The 18,126-nt window shown below is 47.4% G+C and overlaps 2 protein-coding genes across 5 annotated transcripts in view; both read right to left on the minus strand.

Moving 5' to 3' along the window:
- Positions 1-9,947: 9,947 nt before the first annotated feature.
- npffl (neuropeptide FF-amide peptide precursor like) lies at positions 9,948-12,529 on the minus strand. Of its 2 annotated transcripts, none has more exons than XM_049024099.1 (3): positions 12,256-12,529; positions 10,929-11,050; positions 9,948-10,566 (listed from the first exon to the last, which is right to left on the minus strand). In XM_049024099.1, the coding sequence occupies exons 1-3, from the start codon at positions 12,403-12,405 to the stop codon at positions 10,446-10,448; spliced, it is 393 nt and encodes a 130-aa protein (XP_048880056.1). In that variant the 5' UTR covers positions 12,406-12,529; the 3' UTR covers positions 9,948-10,445. The 2 variants fall into 2 exon arrangements, with proteins under 2 accessions (XP_048880056.1, XP_048880055.1); XM_049024098.1 differs by having other exon boundaries at positions 12,166-12,529.
- Positions 12,530-16,167: 3,638 nt separating this feature from the next.
- Positions 16,168-18,126, minus strand: part of itga7 (integrin, alpha 7) — a 36,836-nt gene continuing 34,877 nt past the window's right edge. For 2 of the 3 annotated variants that reach the window (XM_049024087.1, XM_049024086.1), the window contains exon 25: positions 16,168-17,882. In XM_049024087.1, the coding sequence (XP_048880044.1) occupies positions 17,727-17,882 (156 nt within the window). In that variant the 3' untranslated portion in view covers positions 16,168-17,726. The remainder of the gene's footprint in view (positions 17,883-18,126) is intronic. The other variant, XR_007399484.1, reaches the window with a different exon arrangement.

An 18,126-nucleotide genomic window follows, 5' to 3' on the forward strand; every position in this document is an offset into this window, starting at 1 on the left:
TTGCATTGGGAAATCCCAGTAGGCCCCCCCAAATCAGATGTAGGAAATCTGACTCGGGCTCTTTGCAGGGCAGTGGTGGTGGTGGGGGGGGGGGGGGGTGTTGAAATCGACTGCCTCTTTTGCACGCCTCCATGCCCTGTGAATAAATCTGGTTGTCTTTGTGGAACTGGGGGCCACAGGTGACTCATCAGGGTGTAACAGCCACTAAAAGCTTGGATGGGACTAACCTGTCCGTCTCATTTAAACACAGTGAGGGAACCTGAGACCGCAGACAGGGGTCACACTGGTCGCCTGTCGGGTGGTGCTGCCGTGTCTAAGGGGTCCGATTTCATTGCCTGCCAGGAGGAAGCTACTGGGGGGAGAAGGGTAGCTGGTGGGGGCTTTAGCTGGGTGAGCGAGAGAGAGAGAAAGTTAAAATGACTCACCTCGGGTGTAGTGGGTTTGTTAGAGACCAGTAAGGAAGGTCAGTGAGAAATGTGTGTGTGTATCTGTGTGTCCGTGTGTGTGTATCTGTGTCTATGCGTGTGTGTCTGTGTGTGTGTCTATGCGTGTGTGTCTGTGTGTGAATCATCAGCAGTTATTGCATGCCAGATGAGGTGTATATCTCCATACGCTGGCAGTTCCTGACCACTTCTAGGTCTCCCGGCGCTCTGTTGAGATTCACATACCTGTAAGCGCAGTACCTTCTCACAATTGGTCATGAACGCTCTTTTGGTTTCGGTAGATGAGCTGCACAAATTTTTATTACACAAGCTCTGTACAACTGTGCTGTGCTGCATATATCACTTAGCAGAGTGGGGGTTCCAATCTTACCTATATGCTGTGTGTGTGTCTGTGGGGTTGCATATGGGGGGATTTTATAAAAAATCTTTATAAACTAACTTTTGCTTGGTTACTTATAGGTAAGGTTGGGGCTGAATATGGGTTAAAGTTGTTGGGTTTAGGGTTCTTCCTTATTTAATAGATGCCATTCATGCAGTCGCTCTATTGAACAACTGTGGCCTTCGGTCCAGAGCTGATGTCATCAGATGGTGCCCAACCTTCACCGGGTGTTTTGACCCTTAACTGCAACACCCTCCAGTTGGCGTGTCTGCAGTGGTGGCCAGATCACTGCCCATCAGCTCCAGGCCTCCAGCCCTCCTCCTCCCTTTTATGCCGAAGCCAACAAGGGACTCTATCTGCTGTCTCCCCAATCCTGTGCACAGCTGTTTTCCGGTCATTCCCTGATATACCCAGTGCAGTAAACATTGTCCACACAGACTGTGCCGGGAACCCTCTGCTCCCAACTTTGACAGGAAACAGCCATGTTTGCCACCCTTTCTCTCTGCACTCCTGGACGAGACCCAGGTACTTCAAGCTCTTCCTCTCACAGGCCTCTGCCTTCTTCCCATGGAACAGTCAATACCACAAGGATGAGCTTCCTCACCTTCTCTGACCAGATGACGATATCCGGCCACAGTGACGTTCTGACGATAGAGGGGGGGAAATTCAATTCCCTTCTCAGGTCTGCTCTCATCTCCCACCTTTGCACCTTCTGGAGGAAGTTGGCTCAGGTCCTCCTTGTAGTTCATGGCCGTTCTCCTGCCCGGATAAACTGCAAAGGTGTTACCTGCAGCCCGTGTGATTGTTGTGCCCTTTTCCTAGCTTGCGCCAAGATGTCTGCCAGAACAGTGAGCACCTTATTGTGCTGCCACCTGTACCTCTTCTGGGTGAGAGCCACCGCGGAACCCGGCCAGGATATGAGCAAGTGTGTCTTTCTTCCCACACAGTTTGCAAAAGTTGGTCCTCGTTCAGGCCTCACCTTGCTAAATGTGCAGGTGATGGGAGATTGTGCTACACTGACCGCGAGAGGAAGGATATGTAAGAGGAACAGCTCCAGTCTGCAGAGTTCAACCTGTGAGTCTCTCTTTTTTCCCTAGAAATGAATGGATAGTCCCCTCAAAAATATTAATACAAACGTGTGTATCTGTGTGTAGGTATGCGCGTGCATGTGTGTGTATGTGATTGTGTGTGTTTGCATGTTGCCTGGATTTTATTCTGTGATGTAAGGACATGGCTCTTAGACTATCTGGTGCCTCAAAATTGCCCATTAAATGTGGGTTTGCCTCGTGATGGACTGGCATCCCATCCAGGCCTCCTGAGATAGATTTTACCCCCCCACCCATCCCCAAGGATAAGCCGTTAGAATCATGGGTGATGTATCGATTGGGACAGGTAGACCGGGGATGTCTGATGCAGCTGCTGATCAGAGCTGTTTGAATGACAGGTTGAGCCCCCCCCCCCCCCCCCGCTCTGCCTTTGTTTGTGTGAATGGAGGGAGGTCTCACACCACCGCACCCTGTATTTATAATCTCAGAAGTGGGTGGCTAAGGACACAGAGCCACAGGTAACCTGCAGGATCAATGCTGCCTGAGGTTCAGCACCTTCGGCCGGATGCTTCAGCACCAGTAAAACGCCGAGCTGGGTAAACGGTAGATCAAAGCATCAGCTTTGTGGCTTATTGCAGGTGTCCATGCTGCTCTGCGTTTACTGCAGGGCTACCGAATGCAAATGCATGCTCACGTGTTTATGCATTGTTGTACGAACGTCTACTGTGAGGACCTTCCGGTATTGCCTCTTTCCAAACGTCTGGCAACTGGGCGCATTCGAGGACTCTCCGTCACCCCACGGACTCTCCAGGGACCACAATCCAGGCAGACCCCAGAATATAAGCTGGCGTGGCCTTTGTAAACACCCCCTCACCAGCCCCATCGCCGATCGGATTGAGGTGGCTCTAAGATTAGCCGTTAGCGCAAGGCCTCAGACTGACCGCAAGAAGGGATGCAGATCTGCTTTTCTGCAGCTGATAACATCGCCGAGTGGTTCTGCACAAATTGAGTGGGAATCGAATCGGGCACCTAATTCAACCGCGCCCGCTACAGAGATAAGATAAGAATCTTTATTGTCACTGCCTGTAGTGCAGTGAAATGTCATTTAGCGGCATTGCGACCACAGAAATGGAATATACAATATGCATATCCAATAAAGGACCATAATACAGAAGTACACTGGAATAGATGAATAGGCGTAAAATTTTACAATATACAAAATAATGAGAGAAGATTACACTGTTAAAATAGGGAGGGGGGTGAGACATCAGCAGCACGCTGCCGATTGGTTAAAACTGAGCAGATGGAAGCGGGTGCCATTAAACCAAAAGCGGGGATGCATTTATGGTCACGAGGCATGTAGGAAAGCGAGTATCCTCTTCACGCTACGATGCGAGTCGTGACGACAGCGGTGCATCGCACAACCGCTCAAGTGCCCGGTGCTCAACTCGTCCTCAGCGCTGAAAGTAACCAGGCGACAGCACGTGTGCGGCTCTATGCCCATTATCGGAAGGTCGCCAGGTTCAAACCCATAGTGAAGAGAGTATTGTCCCTGTTGCATCCTTGAGCGAGGCCCTTAACCCTAATTGCTCTCAGGAAACTGACTGTCCCTGATCCGCGCTTTGGAGAAAAGCGTCGGCTAAATGAATGTAAGGTTCAACCCTCTTTGTTTCAATGTTTTCCTACAGCCTCGTTGCCCATGCAGTGTAAGTGCTGCTCCATTCCGAGTGTCGTGTTTATAACTCATCCACTGGCACCCTTGTCCTTCCACATGGTCAGGAGCTACTAAAATGTATTAACTGGAACAAAATGTATCATGAATCCAGGGAATCCATGGTCCATGCCTCTGGGTGACGGAGGTGCATGACAAACCACGAAGAGGCAGATAATCAGTGTAAGCGGTACTCAAAATACCGTGAGAAAATTATAGGGATGTATTTGCATTTTTTGGGAGAGTGAAAGGGAATACCAGGTAGAAAAATCTATTTTTTTAAGATTCCAGCTAGGGTTTGGTAGTAATGGCTTATTTGGTCTTTCATTACCTTCATATTTACGGAGCTTGTGTTTCTATTCTAGGGACACGTGTTTATAGCTCTGATGGAGCTGCTGGGAAAGTAGCCTCTTTTTGGAGCGAGCGGCCAGCGAGCGATGTGCCGCCGTCGTGACTGAGCGAGGCGTGGAGGCGCCTTGAGCGAGGGGAAGGCGGCAAGGGGAAGTACTGCTGGCAGAGGGAATAAGGGCGGCAGTGGGAGGACGCCGCTTTTGGTTAGCGTGTGATGCTGACTCACAAACACATGAGCACATTCCTCAGCAACACGCGTGTGCATTTGCACATAATGACATGGGCCCTTGACGCACATACAGAACTGCGTATAAGTCAAAGAGGGATATTATTTGCCGACCATTAACTTTAGGCACACCTTTAACTTTAACTCCACACTCACTCATCACTAACCAGCCCCCTTCTCACACTCACTCATCACTAACCAGCCCCCTTCTCACACTCACTCATCACTAATCAGCCCCCTTCACACACTCACTCATCACTAACCAGCCCCCTTCTCACACTCACTCATCACTAATCAGCCCCCTTCACACACTCACTCATCACTAATCAGCCCCCTTCACACACTCACTCATCACTAACCAGCCCCCTTCACTCACTCATCACTAACCAGCCCCCTTCTCACACTCACTCATCACTAATCAGCCCCCTTCACACACTCACTCATCACTAATCAGCCCCCTTCACACACTCATCACTAACCAGCCCCCTTCTCACACTCACTCATCACTAATCAGCCCCCTTCACACACTCACTCATCACTAACCAGCCCCCTTCACTCACTCATCACTAACCAGCCCCCTTCACACACTCACTCATCACTAACCCGCCCCTTCACACACTCATCACTAACCAGCCCCCTTCACACACTCATCACTAACCAGCCCCCTTCACACACTCATCACTAACCAGCCCCCTTCACACACACACTCATCACTAACCAGCCCCCTTCACACACACACTCATCACTAACCAGCCCCCTTCACACACTCATCACTAACCAGTCCCCTTCACACACTCACTCATCACTAACCAGCCCCCTTCACACACTCATCACTAACCAGCCCCCTTCACACACTCACTCATCACTAACCAGCCCCTTTCACACACTCACTCATCACTAACCAGCCCCCTTCACACACTCATCACTAACCAGCTCCCTTCACACACTCATCACTAACCAGCCCCCATCACACACTCATCACTAACCAGCCACCTTCACATACTCACTCTTCACTAACCAGCCCCTTTCACACACTCATCACTAACCAGCCCCCATCACACACTCATCATTAACCAGCCCCCTTCACACACTCATCATTAACCAGCCCCCTTCACACACTCACTCATCACTAACCAACCCCCTTCACACACTCATCATTAACCAGCCCCTTCACACAGACATTCATTCACCCTCCTGTGTTCCCACACACAGCATTGCCTATGTACACATCCACAAAGTCACACTAACATACACACAGACCCACCTCCTGTGCCTTTTTTCCCCTGGGCTCATGAAATTCAGATGAGCTGCACACACATACATATCCAGCTGTGCTGATTAGAGGCCATAGCTGCATGGGGGGGGGAGACAACAATGCAAGGCCTCATCACCCCCCTCCTCCCAGAGCTCAGAGAAAACCAAAAAACCGAACATTACCTGTCATCCAAAGGAAGGCTTTTGCTGAAATCTTCACTCCATTGCATTTAAAAGTTAATTGCAGTTTCAGCCTCCAGAGTCGGGTCACAAAAAAAAAAAAAAAAAAAAAACACTGTCTGCCATTTTCTCCCATTTTCCCATAATTCAGTTCACCACCTGCTGTGCCTGTGGATGGGCCATATTAGGCATCAATGGGACATGAATGCTGTGGCTTCGAAATGCTTTCAAATTTAGCAAATTGTTCCAAAAAATCCCAGCAAAAAATTATAGCAGCAGGACACCCACCATTTTCATATTCAATGAACAGATTTCAGTTTGAAGGGAAGAAGAAAATGTAATGTGTAGGAATCACATTTTCATGATTCCTTGCTCCTGTTTTATCAGAATAAGTTAAATCCCACAAGGCACAGGATATGAGGTGGTACATCCAGGTCAGGACGTCGCTCCAGGTTAACCAAGGAAGGTTTAATTAGCACATTGTAACTGGTTGTTGTAGAATATAGCAAATGAAGAGGAGTATTTGCATGACACATAATATGGCATCCATGCATACCGCTTGATTAACTGCTTATCGTCTACAAGGTCACTGAGCTTCTAGACTAGGTAGGATGACCTTGAACAGGATGCCAGTCCTTGGCAGAGCAGACATAATTACGAGTTAACGTGTTCGGTATGTTGCGTGGCCTTTAAGGTTGCTCTTTGTTCAGTCATACCACTGTGCTCAGTTTCAGTTTACCAAACCTTCAGGGGGCTGCATGTACTATTTCCCGTCTTTTACAAACATGAGCATCCCCTGTTAGTGTAAAGAGACAGACAGAGGTGAACATGTACAGCAGTACCGGAAAGTTAGTGAACCCTTTATCATTTTTCCCTATTTCTGCATAAATACGATCTAACACAGAGGTATTCGAACTGTGGGGTGCACTGCCCTGGGAGGGGTGTGAAGGAATTGCAGGGGGGGGGGGGGGGGAAATAACGGAAGTTTGTGTGGGTTGCTTGACGTGGTAGAAGACGAAACTGCAACCTTTACAAATATAAAATATAGTCTGAACACATTATATGCCTGTACACATTATATGACAGTAACAAATTAAAATGATTCAATTATGTAATATATACAGAAATAGGGTCAGTGGGGGTGTATGTGTGTGGTGAGTGGGGGGGGGGGGAGTTTTAGGACAAATATATCAGCCCTAGAGGGCCCTGTCAAAAAAAGCTGGAATACCACTGATCTAGAACATGATCAGATTTTATCTAGTCTCACAACTAGATAAAGAGAATCTAGCTACAGGGGACACAAATATGTTATACTGCCGATGTTTGCGTGTGAAAGATTATGTGAAACTTTCCTCTCCATAACTCCTGTGACCCCCTTTTCTACAGCAATGACTCCAAATAAACATTTCTAGTAGCACTGTAGCCCCTCCACTGTTCCTCTGTAGCCCCTCCGCTGTTCCTCTGTAGCCCCTCTGCTGTTCCTCTGTAGCCCCTCCATTGTTCCTCTGTAGCCCCTCCACTGTTCCTCTGTAGCCCCTCCACTGTTCCTCTGTAGCCCCTCCACTGTTCCTCTGTAGCCCCTCTGCTGTTCCTCTGTAGCCCCTCCACTGTTCCTCTGTAGCCCCTCCACTGTTCCTCTGTAGCCCCTCCATTGTTCCTCTGTAGCCCCTCCATTGTTCCTCTGTAGCCCCTCCATTGTTCCTCTGTAGCCCCTCCACTGTTCCTCTGTAGCCCCTCCGCTGTTCCTCTGTAGCCCCTCTGCTGTTCCTCTGTAGCCCCTCCATTGTTCCTCTGTAGCCCCTCTGCTGTTCCTCTGTAGCCCCTCCACTGTTCCTCTGTAGCCCCTCTGCTGTTCCTCTGTAGCCCCTCCACTGTTCCTCTGTAGCCCCTCTGCTGTTCCTCTGTAGCCCCTCCACTGTTCCTCTGTAGCCCCTCCACTGTTCCTCTGTAGCCCCTCCACTGTTCCTCTGTAGCCCCTCCATTGTTCCTCTGTAGCCCCTCCACTGTTCCTCTGTAGCCCCTCCACTGTTCCTCTGTAGCCCCTCCATTGTTCCTCTGTAGCCCCTCCATTGTTCCTCTGTAGCCCCTCTGCTGTTCCTCTGTAGCCCCTCCACTGTTCCTCTGTAGCCCCTCCACTGTTCCTCTGTAGCCCCTCCATTGTTCCTCTGTAGCCCCTCCATTGTTCCTCTGTAGCCCCTCTGCTGTTCCTCTGTAGCCCCTCCACTGTTCCTCTGTAGCCCCTCCGCTGTTCCTCTGTAGCCCCTCTGCTGTTCCTCTGTAGCCCTTCCGCTGTTCCTCTGTAGCCCCTCCGCTGTTCCTCTGTAGCCCCTCTGCTGTTCCTCTGTAGCCCCGCCGCTGTTCCTCTGTAGTACCTCCTCTGTTCCTCTGTAGCCCCTTCGCTGTTCCTCTGTAGTACCTCCTCTGTTCCTCTGTAGCCCCTTCGCTGTTCCTCTGTAGTACCTCCTCTGTTCCTCTGTAGCCCCTTCTGCTGTTCCTCTGTAGCCCCTCAACTGTTCCTCTGTAGCCCCTCCGCTGTTCCTCTGTAGCCCCTCCGCTGTTCCTCTGTAGTACCTCCTCTGTTCCTCTACACCACTGTTCTTATGAAACTCATCATGCATGACAATGTCCACCAGTCTACCCAACGCAGAGTCCAAGTCAGGTTTGTTCTTCTCCATGTGACGACCTAATTGGCACCCTGTTATTGGCTGCCGGAACACAGAACGCTTGAAGAGGCATAATTGCATGCTGCTGTCTATTAATTAGTGGTACATCATTAGCATCCGGATCACAGAACGGGTGTGCCCCACCTCCCTCATGAGCAGCCCCCCAGCCCTCCCTGTGATGAGGTCGTCAACAGTCTCCTCGGCGGCGGCACCAGAATTCAAAGTCCTCTCGCGTGGACTGTAATTTTCTGTTTGTTTCCAGGGAGAAACTAATGTAAAGAAAACAACTCCATAAGTAATTGGGCATGCGGTATGAATGTGGTATTACCCTATTCTCCTTTTTAGGGCTCCTTACTGCAGCATGACGATTAAGTGAAACCCAGATATTGTGCTCGGATGGACTGAGTGTGGATAATTAGCACGATGGTGCATCAGGTCATTTTTCAATGCATATCTGTCCTCCACGAACGGCTGAGTCCCCTCTTGAGTGTAGGGGACTCTTGGCTGAGTCCCCTAATCCCCCCTTAAACGTTAATGCTCATGACACAGCGGGCGGGACAAGTTCACGCGGAGCTGTAGTTCTCCTTTAAGGACTTTCTCCGCACTTATTTTGCTACGCTGCTCTCTCCACATCCATTAGACACTCTTTACTATGAGTGCATGTGCGTTGCATTGTGTGACTGTGGCTGGCCTCAGAATAATTGCAGCGTTGGCATAACAACCGGCGGCAGGTCAATCACGGGAGAACGCCTCATCTGGTTCTCCTCAAACGGCCTCCGGACTTTCACCTGATGTTTTGTACATGCGTATTACCTTACATTGGCTAAGTCTGGTTTGGATTCCCAGAATCCCAAAGAGGTGGATTCACTGGCCACAAGGGGTCAGGCGTGAAGAGAAATCAGAGACTGCACTTGTGATCAGAAGGTCGCCAGTTGAAATCCAGAGCTTGGCAGAGCGATTCCCCTATTGGGCCCTTGAGCGAGGCCCTTAACCCCCTGAATGGCCCCAGGGACTGTCTGCCCCTGCTTTCTCAGTTGTGTGTAACTTTGGGTAGAAGTGTTTGCTAGATAAATGTGAAGTAGTGTGATGTAAATCAGAAAAACAGAGGAATCAAACCTCAGATCGAAAATTAAAATGGACTCTGAGCACAGATTGGTGGACTGCTGGATGCAGAGGCAAACTGGAGGCACAGAGATGTGACGCTATACTGGAGCTATAAATGCCTTCTGGGGCTCCATCACACCCTTGTATGCCTGCTGCCAACGCTATTCTGGGGCTAGAGGAACAGCAGAGAGTCGCCCAATTGTAGCCTCTCTCTGAACCCTATAATATTCAGTCCCTTTGTACAACAAAGCTATCAGTACAAGTCTACTATTAATCTGAGAGATGGGAAATGATACTTTTCTGACCCTCAGATGGAAACTCGGATCTTACAGAGGCTCAGATTTTGACAGCAGAAACAGAGACGGGTGTCGGAAAAAGGGGCAGAATAAACGCTAATTCAAAAGTGCGGTAAGTGAAGTAAAAATGTAACCAACGTGAATAACAAAGCACTGATCAAAGATGAAATTGACAGGTGTGAACATGAACGAGTCAAATGAGCAGATGTGCATGAAACAAAGAGGTGTGCAGACACATGAGTAAGAAGAAGAAGTTTCGAAGTTGCATTATGACACAGACACACACATATATATATATAAATTTATACATACGAACACACGTTACAGGGAGTGTTTCATAAGCAGACGTGATCGCTTCCCTTTGTGATGTCAGATGAGTCGTCAAAGACAAAGGAAGACCAGCTGTCTTGCGGAAGTATCTTTCTTGCTGGTTTACCAGTGAGGTACACAGGACAGGAATACACATTACAAGCTTCCATTGAACAAACACAGGAAGGAGTTTGTCAGTTATTGGATGCAATCAATAGCCTATTTACAGCAAATGCAGTATTATTCCATTCTTGACTTTTTTTTTTCCTGGTCTCATAGACCAGCTTATGAGTCAGTGGGTGTGGTTGCAGTAGAGCGCTGTCATTGGCCAGGGGGAAGGTGGGCGTGGCTTCAGGTGTGGCACTGAAATGTTTGGAGACAGAGGTCTGATCATTTTTAATGAATGTGTGGATGTTTTATTCATGGTGTTTGAATTCTTCCCGCTCCCCTGCAGTTGACTCTCAGCTCTCTTTCGCCTCCTCCCTACTTCTTGCCAAACCTCTGTGGCACAGCCATGCTCCATATCTCCCCCGGTGCCATCTCCCAGTCCTGAGAGTGCATTCGCCCGTAGGAACCCAGACCTCCTCTTGCACCACGCCCAAACCTGAGGGAGACGGAGGTGGTTTAAGAAAATGACGCGACTATATTATGTTAAAAATATATTTTCTTAATCTGGATAGAAATATTTAGCCATACGTGTTGCTGGGCTTTCAGCATGCATTACTCAGAGTACCCGGATGTGTCTTGACTTTCAGTTTTATAACGGACATGTACAGTATAGATATTGCATGTAGAATTCTTTTCAAAATTCATTTCTAAGAGAAACAATAATAAAACCAAGTGAAAAATATCAATGAGAGGATGGAATGTGAACAGAAGGAAGTCTAGCTTCTATTCGTGGTTCTGTTTCATTTCTTCATCGCTATCTGGATGCTAGTGATCCATGCTGACCGGCATGAGACTTACCTCTGTGGCTGGTAGAGGATCGAGGGGTTACGGTCACTCCTCTCGAACCCTTGGAAAAGCGAGCGCAGCACGGCTGTCAGGACGCGCTCGTCCAGTCCGTGTCTCCCATTATTGTCACTGTCCTGAAATTCAAACCAGGCGCTCTCACCTCTCCACATTCTAGAACCTTCTACCCAACAGATACTGTCCCCCCTACTGGTAGGATATTACCGTCACGCCCCAATTCTGTTCAATTTGATTTCCAGTGTGTAAAAGTGATGCTGAAGTGGTGTAGTTCACCTCTGCAGGGTACTGTTATTGACACACCTTGACCAGACACATAAAATGAAAGGAGACACTAACAAATGGACCAGTTTTCTTTTAGATGAAACCTATTTGTAGTTTGAAGACCAAACAGGCGCTAAAACGATATGAGCAAAGAGAAACCTGACCGAAAATGACCCAACTCATTTTTCACAAGACCTTGATCTCTACCCACAAGAAGCCAGATTTAGTGCTCAGCCTGACTGTCTGGAAGGCTGCCATAAGTCTTGGTTGAGGGGGGGGGCTGATATTTAGCAGTGCCAACCCCAGACCAAACCACCCAGTCAGACCAAAGGACTCTCATGAACTCTGCTCTGCCAGCGTTCCCTGGAGGCCCGCATTATGGCAGGGGCAGAGCCAGACTGGGTCTGCTGGAGGCCCCACTATCCTCCATGAAGCATTTTCAGCTTGGTTTATTTTTATACGGCACCCTTTTCACGAGCGCAGACATAAAAAATGTAAACATGACACAGTTTGAGAAGTCAGAGCGGTAAAAAAAAAAAATCAGGACAAATTAAAGAAAGACCTACATAAGCAATCCATCTTCCATAACCTTGTACTAAGTCCAGGGCTGAGGGGGATATAAAGCACAGGGTACACACACACACACACACACACACATAAACAAACTAATTACAATAGGCTAATTACCCTAATTGCTAATGAACTGTAGCACCCACATAGGTAAGATAAAGGTGTCTGCAAAATATATGTGACTAGTCATTTTAATATGTCACTTAATCTACAATGTGACCTCATTAGTGCTGTCAAAGTCTACTGCGGACGGTGAACCCACTTTGCTGCAATGTCTTACATTTGTTTAAATAATTGCAACCAAAGCAATTATAAGAATCTGAACTTTAAAGGCAGATGGATTTATAACCTAATTTAAATGGTAGTCCAATGTACTTCACTGTAGTGTAAACTAACTTACTGTGAAAATTGTAGCTTGAATTGTGGAGTCTGTTTGGATGATATTTTCGGAGAGGCTCTGGTGTAATCCCGGTACCAGGGCTGCACTCACCAGGGCCCCCGCGGGCGTCTCCGTCAGGCTGTCTCTCGGGTCACCGTGCCGGCCGTCGCTGGACTCCAGATGCCTGTCGTCCTGGAGCTCGTGTCCCACTCCACCCACGGCCAGGAAGCCCAGGAGGACGAACCACACGGCCGTCTCCATGACAGCAGGCTGCGAGTTTGGTCGCGGCTGCTTCTGCTGGCTCGCCTTGTGTTTCTGAGCTCTTCAGCCTTTCCGGGCCCGGTTCTGACTCCACAATGGTCCGTTCCCCGTGGTCTTCCTTATATACGCCCTACCCACACTCACATCTTTACAGCCTTTGGAGACAAAGCAGAAGGATGACTGGACAGTGTCTGTGTGTCTGTGTGTGTCTATTAGTGCTATTAGGGCTGAGGAAGCAGAAAATGGAGTAAATGAAGATTTTTTAAAAAATTAAATGACAAATAAGCCACTGGGGCCAGAGCATTACGTCTCTCTAAGGACTGCCAGTCACTTCAAGTATTACTAAATCAGTAAATCCTCAATAATGGGCTGCAGTTTACCATTTAGCATCCTATTCCTCAGATTACAGAAGCTTATAAAAACATTAACCCCTCACCTATCCAGTTTTCCTTCACAGACATACATATGTTTCTTGGACACGTGTTCTCGTTCCAGCTGCCAAACCCATGTTGGAAAGGTCAAAGGATCAAATCCCAGTAGAAACCCATGTTGTACCTTCAAGCTACTGAGACTTACTCCTGAACCTGACCTGCTCCGCAAATATTCACTAGTAGAAAGCGTGCGTGTTTGTCCAAAATGACATTCAAGCAAGGCAGATTACGTTACATTAGACTAGGCTGAGCTTCCAATGAATAACAAAGTGTAAGTTGCACCAGAGCAAGAGCTACTGAAGGAGAAGACAGAGTCTGATGACCGGAGATGGCTTGGTAGCTCATTCCATCATCAGGGAATCACACATTATAAATATCTTCTCTTGTGTTGGTTGGATCTCCGGGTGGCCTTGGCAATTTTTGTTTAGTTAATCTCCTATACTTCAGTGTGGTCAGCACCAGATTACTGTGTACAACCACCGGTGATGTTTCACTACTTCATCACCAAATACAGGGTAGAGATTAGTATCAGATAGGTAGTTAAATCAGTGGTTAATGTCTCGTAAGTGGAAGGATGCTGAATGGCACTGAATGGCCTTGCACCAGAATACCTTAGAGATCTACTGGCCTCTTTCAGGCCTCCTCGCCTGCTTCGATCTCAAATAGCAGGATATCTATTAGTACCTGGAATAGAAAGAACTACTGCAGTCTGCAGAGCTTTTTCTTAAAGGGCTCCATAGCTGCAATAAAGTCTTCCAGCTGATGTATGAGATTCAGGCTCACTCTCAATATTCAAGTGTAGATTGAAATCAGACTTGTTCAGGCTAGAGTTCAGACTCTAGTTTTAGCTCTAGCTAACTGCTCACTGCCAGTTAGACCTATAGTGTGAGGTGTAGAGCTGGGTGGGGACCGGTGCCATTGGCGGTGGATGAACTGACCAGTCAGTGCTGATGTTCAGGGACTCCCCATGTCTACGTTCCCACTTGCTTCTCCCTCCTACTTATGCTGCCACAGCCATATCTGCCGCAGCTTATATATCACACTCACCTGCAGTAGGTGTGTGCACTGCCTGTAGTCTCCCCTACTTTGGCTAACTGCACATTTTATTTCCCCTACCCCACCTGAAGTGTGCTGCCTTAGAGACCCCAAAATATCAGGATATTCTGGATATTCTGGCGGATTTCCAGCTTGCTCGCCCTTCTGCCTTTGTCGTCTCTCCTTCCTTCCCTGCTGCTGTACCACTGCTCATCCTGCCATCAGAAGCAGCACCAGCACCTGCCTGCCATCACCTGCCTGCGAGGATGGGCTCCCCCTTTGAGTCTGGTTAGGGTTAGGGCTTCCTCTGGTGCCCCCTGGAGGTTGGGCTCCCCCTTTGAGTCTGGTTTCTCCCAAGGTTTCTTCCTTCTGCGAGTTTTTCTTTACCACTGTCATCTCTGGCTTGCTCACTGGGGGCTTTGGGATCTTTGAGATAATGTAATGTTGTAAAAATGCGTTATACAAATAAAATTGAATTGAAAAATTTAGTTTTTTTAGAGTCCCTGCTGCCGTATCCAGCAGCCATGTACATAATGTGAATTTCAGCCAATTGTATGTTATATGGATGTTAAGACACTGAAAGTTTTACATTTGTGTCCAAATATTTTCTAATGTATTGTCTGCAACATATTTTTTATTTTTTTTGCTTTTTAGCATGTTAATTGCAGTCCTCCAAGAGACAATAACAATGTCTGATTTCTCTTTTGTTTTTGTTGTTAATTAAGCATCAGCTTGTGTGGTTCAGATTCACCTGTAACTGGCCTTTGTTCAGGCCATAAGTGTGGTGGTTTGTTTGCCCGAGGGAGTCCAGAAGTTTCACCACGGTCATCCTGAGTCTCACCGGGCACCCCGAGGTCCCGAGAGCGGGGATGTTCCACCAGATGTCTGGCAAACTACTTACTGGTGTTTTAGCATCAGTAATAGCCTTTGACTTTTGGACCATTACTTGCCATGGCAACGGAAGCAGGAGAGACGTTGAGTAAAAGTTTAAACTGCCTCAAGAGACCATGGGTGGGATGCGGATTCATTAGGCGGCATTTCTGTTGTTTTTCTGCTCTTTTGTGTATCGGGCCTCTTATTGGTTCCTCTTCAATGGCTGTGCGTTTGGTGGCCGCCATTGTTTTCCCAGCTGACCTGGCAGGTATTTAAGGGTGCCTCAGCCTCTGATATCCACCCATTGGGGCTGCGTGTAACAGTACAGTGCAGTTTGTAATAAAGGCGCTCATAGGTCAGCCCAGGATGACACGCCCTCTGTGGGGTCCTGACATTAACTGACCATCACTGAGGAAGCCAGTGCAGCCGAAAGTCTGACTCTTAAAAGACTTTATTTATAAAAACCTAAATGAGCTGTATACTATATAACATCGACAAATGAACCAATATACACAAACAGCAAAAAACTAGATAAGTATACTAGATATATACTTATTTCCTTTGATTTCATCTGATAGATTAGATTCAGGCAGCGATTGCATTGTATTTCATCCTAGAGCAAGAATATTTTCTGGAAATCTGACAAGTTAAGCTTGCCTGTTGTTGTTTTTTTCCTTCAAATGTTATTTTAAATGATTTACAGGCTGATTTAGTAGCGCCTCAGCCCTCGTCCACTTCAATAAAGTCATTAATCAGAAAGTCACCTCAGCTGGCATTTGAGATGTTAATCAGATGCTAATTAAAGCCTTTCCATGAAAATCTGTGGGAATGTAGCCCTCGAGGTGCAGGCTGGGGTAAACAGTGACCCAAATGCTGTTTAGAGGAAACCCATCCTGGATAAATATGTGTGATGTGGGCAGGTGGCAGCCTCAGGACCCGTCCCCCGAAGAAAATGAAGACACCAAAGGAAGTGGACTTAATGTAAACAGATTACACACTCAATTAAGTCTGGCTAAATTAATATTTGCCTCTTGGGCTTCAGAGATTTTACGTGGTAAGGTTGCTGAAGCCAGAGGGATTTCCGTGGAGATGAGATCGATCGCTGAAAAAGACTTTCAGATTGATAAAGCTGGACAAATACCAGCGTGAAAGTTGTGTAACGCGATATCAGATCGATACGAAGGATCGTTAAATGCATCGCAAATTAGAAAACGAGAAAGAGAGTAAGATAACGCATGTGGCCTAATTCTGGCGACCTAACAGTGATGATAATGATCTTCTAGGCAAAAACAAAAACCGCTTCTGTCTTAGTGACTTTTTCTCACTTTGTCCTTCAGCCAGAAGCCGCCCAGATCCCTCAAGCGCAGTAAAGAGGCCACACGTTTGTCTGCCTTCCCTCCCTTTTTCCGTAGGGCTCCGTGGCTTTCGTTTCATGTTTTATTTACAGTAGTGCACAAATACAGCCAGAAAATAAATAAACACGTGAGCATGACAAACAATCAGCATGTACAGTAAGGTTTGTCCATGCATTTAAACAAGATTGTCCAGCAATATTTATGCATGGACTTCAATGGCAGTTCGTCTCCATGACAACAGGTAACCACTTAATTGACTTACTCCCAGGGATTACAGCCACTTAAATCCAATGCTAATCCACATCCAATTACATTTCTCTCCTCACGTACAGCAGTCAAAACTGATGCCTATTTTTTTTGTTTGTTTTTTAAAAAATATACTTCCTTATATTTCATATTTAGGTTGCACTACCAAAAGGCACTTACAAAACAACTTAGCAATAAAACAGCAAAATACTACCATTGTTATATTTATTCTAATTATATTTCCAAAGGTATGTTACATGTTTTCATCCCCTGTCACTCTGAAAAGCATCTTCTTAGAAGCAGTGTTAGTTTTCAAATCTTGAACCCAAACACCTTACAAACGAAACACCCACCAGCCAGCTGCATTGTAAATGAACGCTAGAATGTTCTCTCAGTTCCTTCCCGTCCTGCTAAAATGTACAAATCCTCTGTTTGTCTCTCCTGCATGTTCACGCAAATCACAGTTCCGGTTAGATGTGACATTCGTATTCTGCCTCTGAGGTCCTGAGGTCTTCAGCTGCATCAAGGAACCTGATCTTGTGCCACCCAGATGTTGTACCTGACTGTCCCTCAGCATGGTCCAGGTTTATCTGTCCATCCCTCAAAATGCAGACCCAACAACATGGTCCAGCTGAGTTTTAGACCAAAGAGACGTGTATGACTTCATCGCAATCTAGTCAAATTGCTGGATTGGGCTGTAAGCTAGTCGAGTACAAAACAATGCAACAAACAATAAATAAAATCAAGCGAAATAGAAAATTACAGTGTTCTGTCCGATTTGTCTGAATTAAGGCAAGAACCAGCCCCAGCCTAGCTTCATCATGGCGACTTGGACAAACGGAGTGGGACTCTGTTGGTCAACGGGTTTTCATTGAAGACGGCTGCTCCGCTCTCAACGTTCAGGCAGACGTAGGTGTCCTTGGGTTCCTCGGGGAATGCAGGGCTAGCAGAAGTCAACTTTACGTCGTCGTTTTTTTCTTGGTAAGTGATTGAATGTGCGTGTTAGCATCAGTGCAAGTTGGGGGGGTGGGAAGGGCGGCTGGTTTGCTAGCTCCGTTGATGGGACCAGAAGGCTGCGGCGACGCTTCTTATGCAGGACGCAGGTCTCAGCGCATGCTCGTTTGGGCTGTTGTGCACTTACAGTTTTGAGTGTGGTTATATTAGTCTGCCATGATGAATACAGTGTGGTCATTGAAGAATGTTCTAGAACTCTTGGAACGTCGTCCAGAAGGTTCCGAGGGTACGTTAAGCTGCGTTGCTACAGTTGGTGTGTATGTGTGTGATAAGTTCTACAAGTGTTAGGTGTCTTCATCTGCAGCAACGGGGTCATTTGTGGACCCCTTAGAGTGTCCTGTGGGTCCGGAGCGACGTTCCAGTGCGTTCAGGACGCCCCATCGTTCCAGTGCGTGGCCCACTCCTTCTTCTGCAGTGTCCCCATCTTCTCATTCTGGAACTGCGAACGATCCTCGCGCGGAATCTTCACGGCATGGTACTGGGGCACGGAATCTTTGTACTGGGCCCGCCGGAAGAATCCGAGCTGTCCAGCGGAAGGAGAGGGAAATGTGGGATGAGGAGAGAGGAGATGGAAATCAGACGGTGACACTCACACACTGCGCACTCCACCAGCCGGATCACTGTCGCAAAGTCACGCTACATGAGTAAGCAGCAAATGTTATGTGGACGGCAGGTAGGTAACTGATTAAATCCTCACATTAAGTAAGGGTTGCTGGTTCAAGCCCCAGAATGTACTTGGTTTACATTTCCTCAGGAGGGTTCCCTGC

This window comes from Brienomyrus brachyistius, chromosome 8 (assembly GCF_023856365.1).
Source record: "Brienomyrus brachyistius isolate T26 chromosome 8, BBRACH_0.4, whole genome shotgun sequence".
NCBI classification, from domain to species: Eukaryota; Metazoa; Chordata; class Actinopteri; order Osteoglossiformes; family Mormyridae; genus Brienomyrus; species Brienomyrus brachyistius.

What these genes read in the sequence shown, in the direction of transcription:
- npffl (XM_049024098.1), bottom strand. Translation starts at nt 12,405, where the DNA reads ATGGAGACGGCCGTGTGGTTCGTCCTCCTGGGCTTCCTGGCCGTGGGT. An exon ending in TTCAAGCTACAATTTTCACA is followed by an intron (nt 11,051 to 12,165) that starts GTAAGTTAGTTT and finishes TTTGAATTTCAG; the next exon opens with GACAGTGACAATAATGGGAG. An exon ending in ATCCTCTACCAGCCACAGAG is followed by an intron (nt 10,567 to 10,928) that starts GTAAGTCTCATG and finishes CGTCTCCCTCAG; the next exon opens with GTTTGGGCGTGGTGCAAGAG.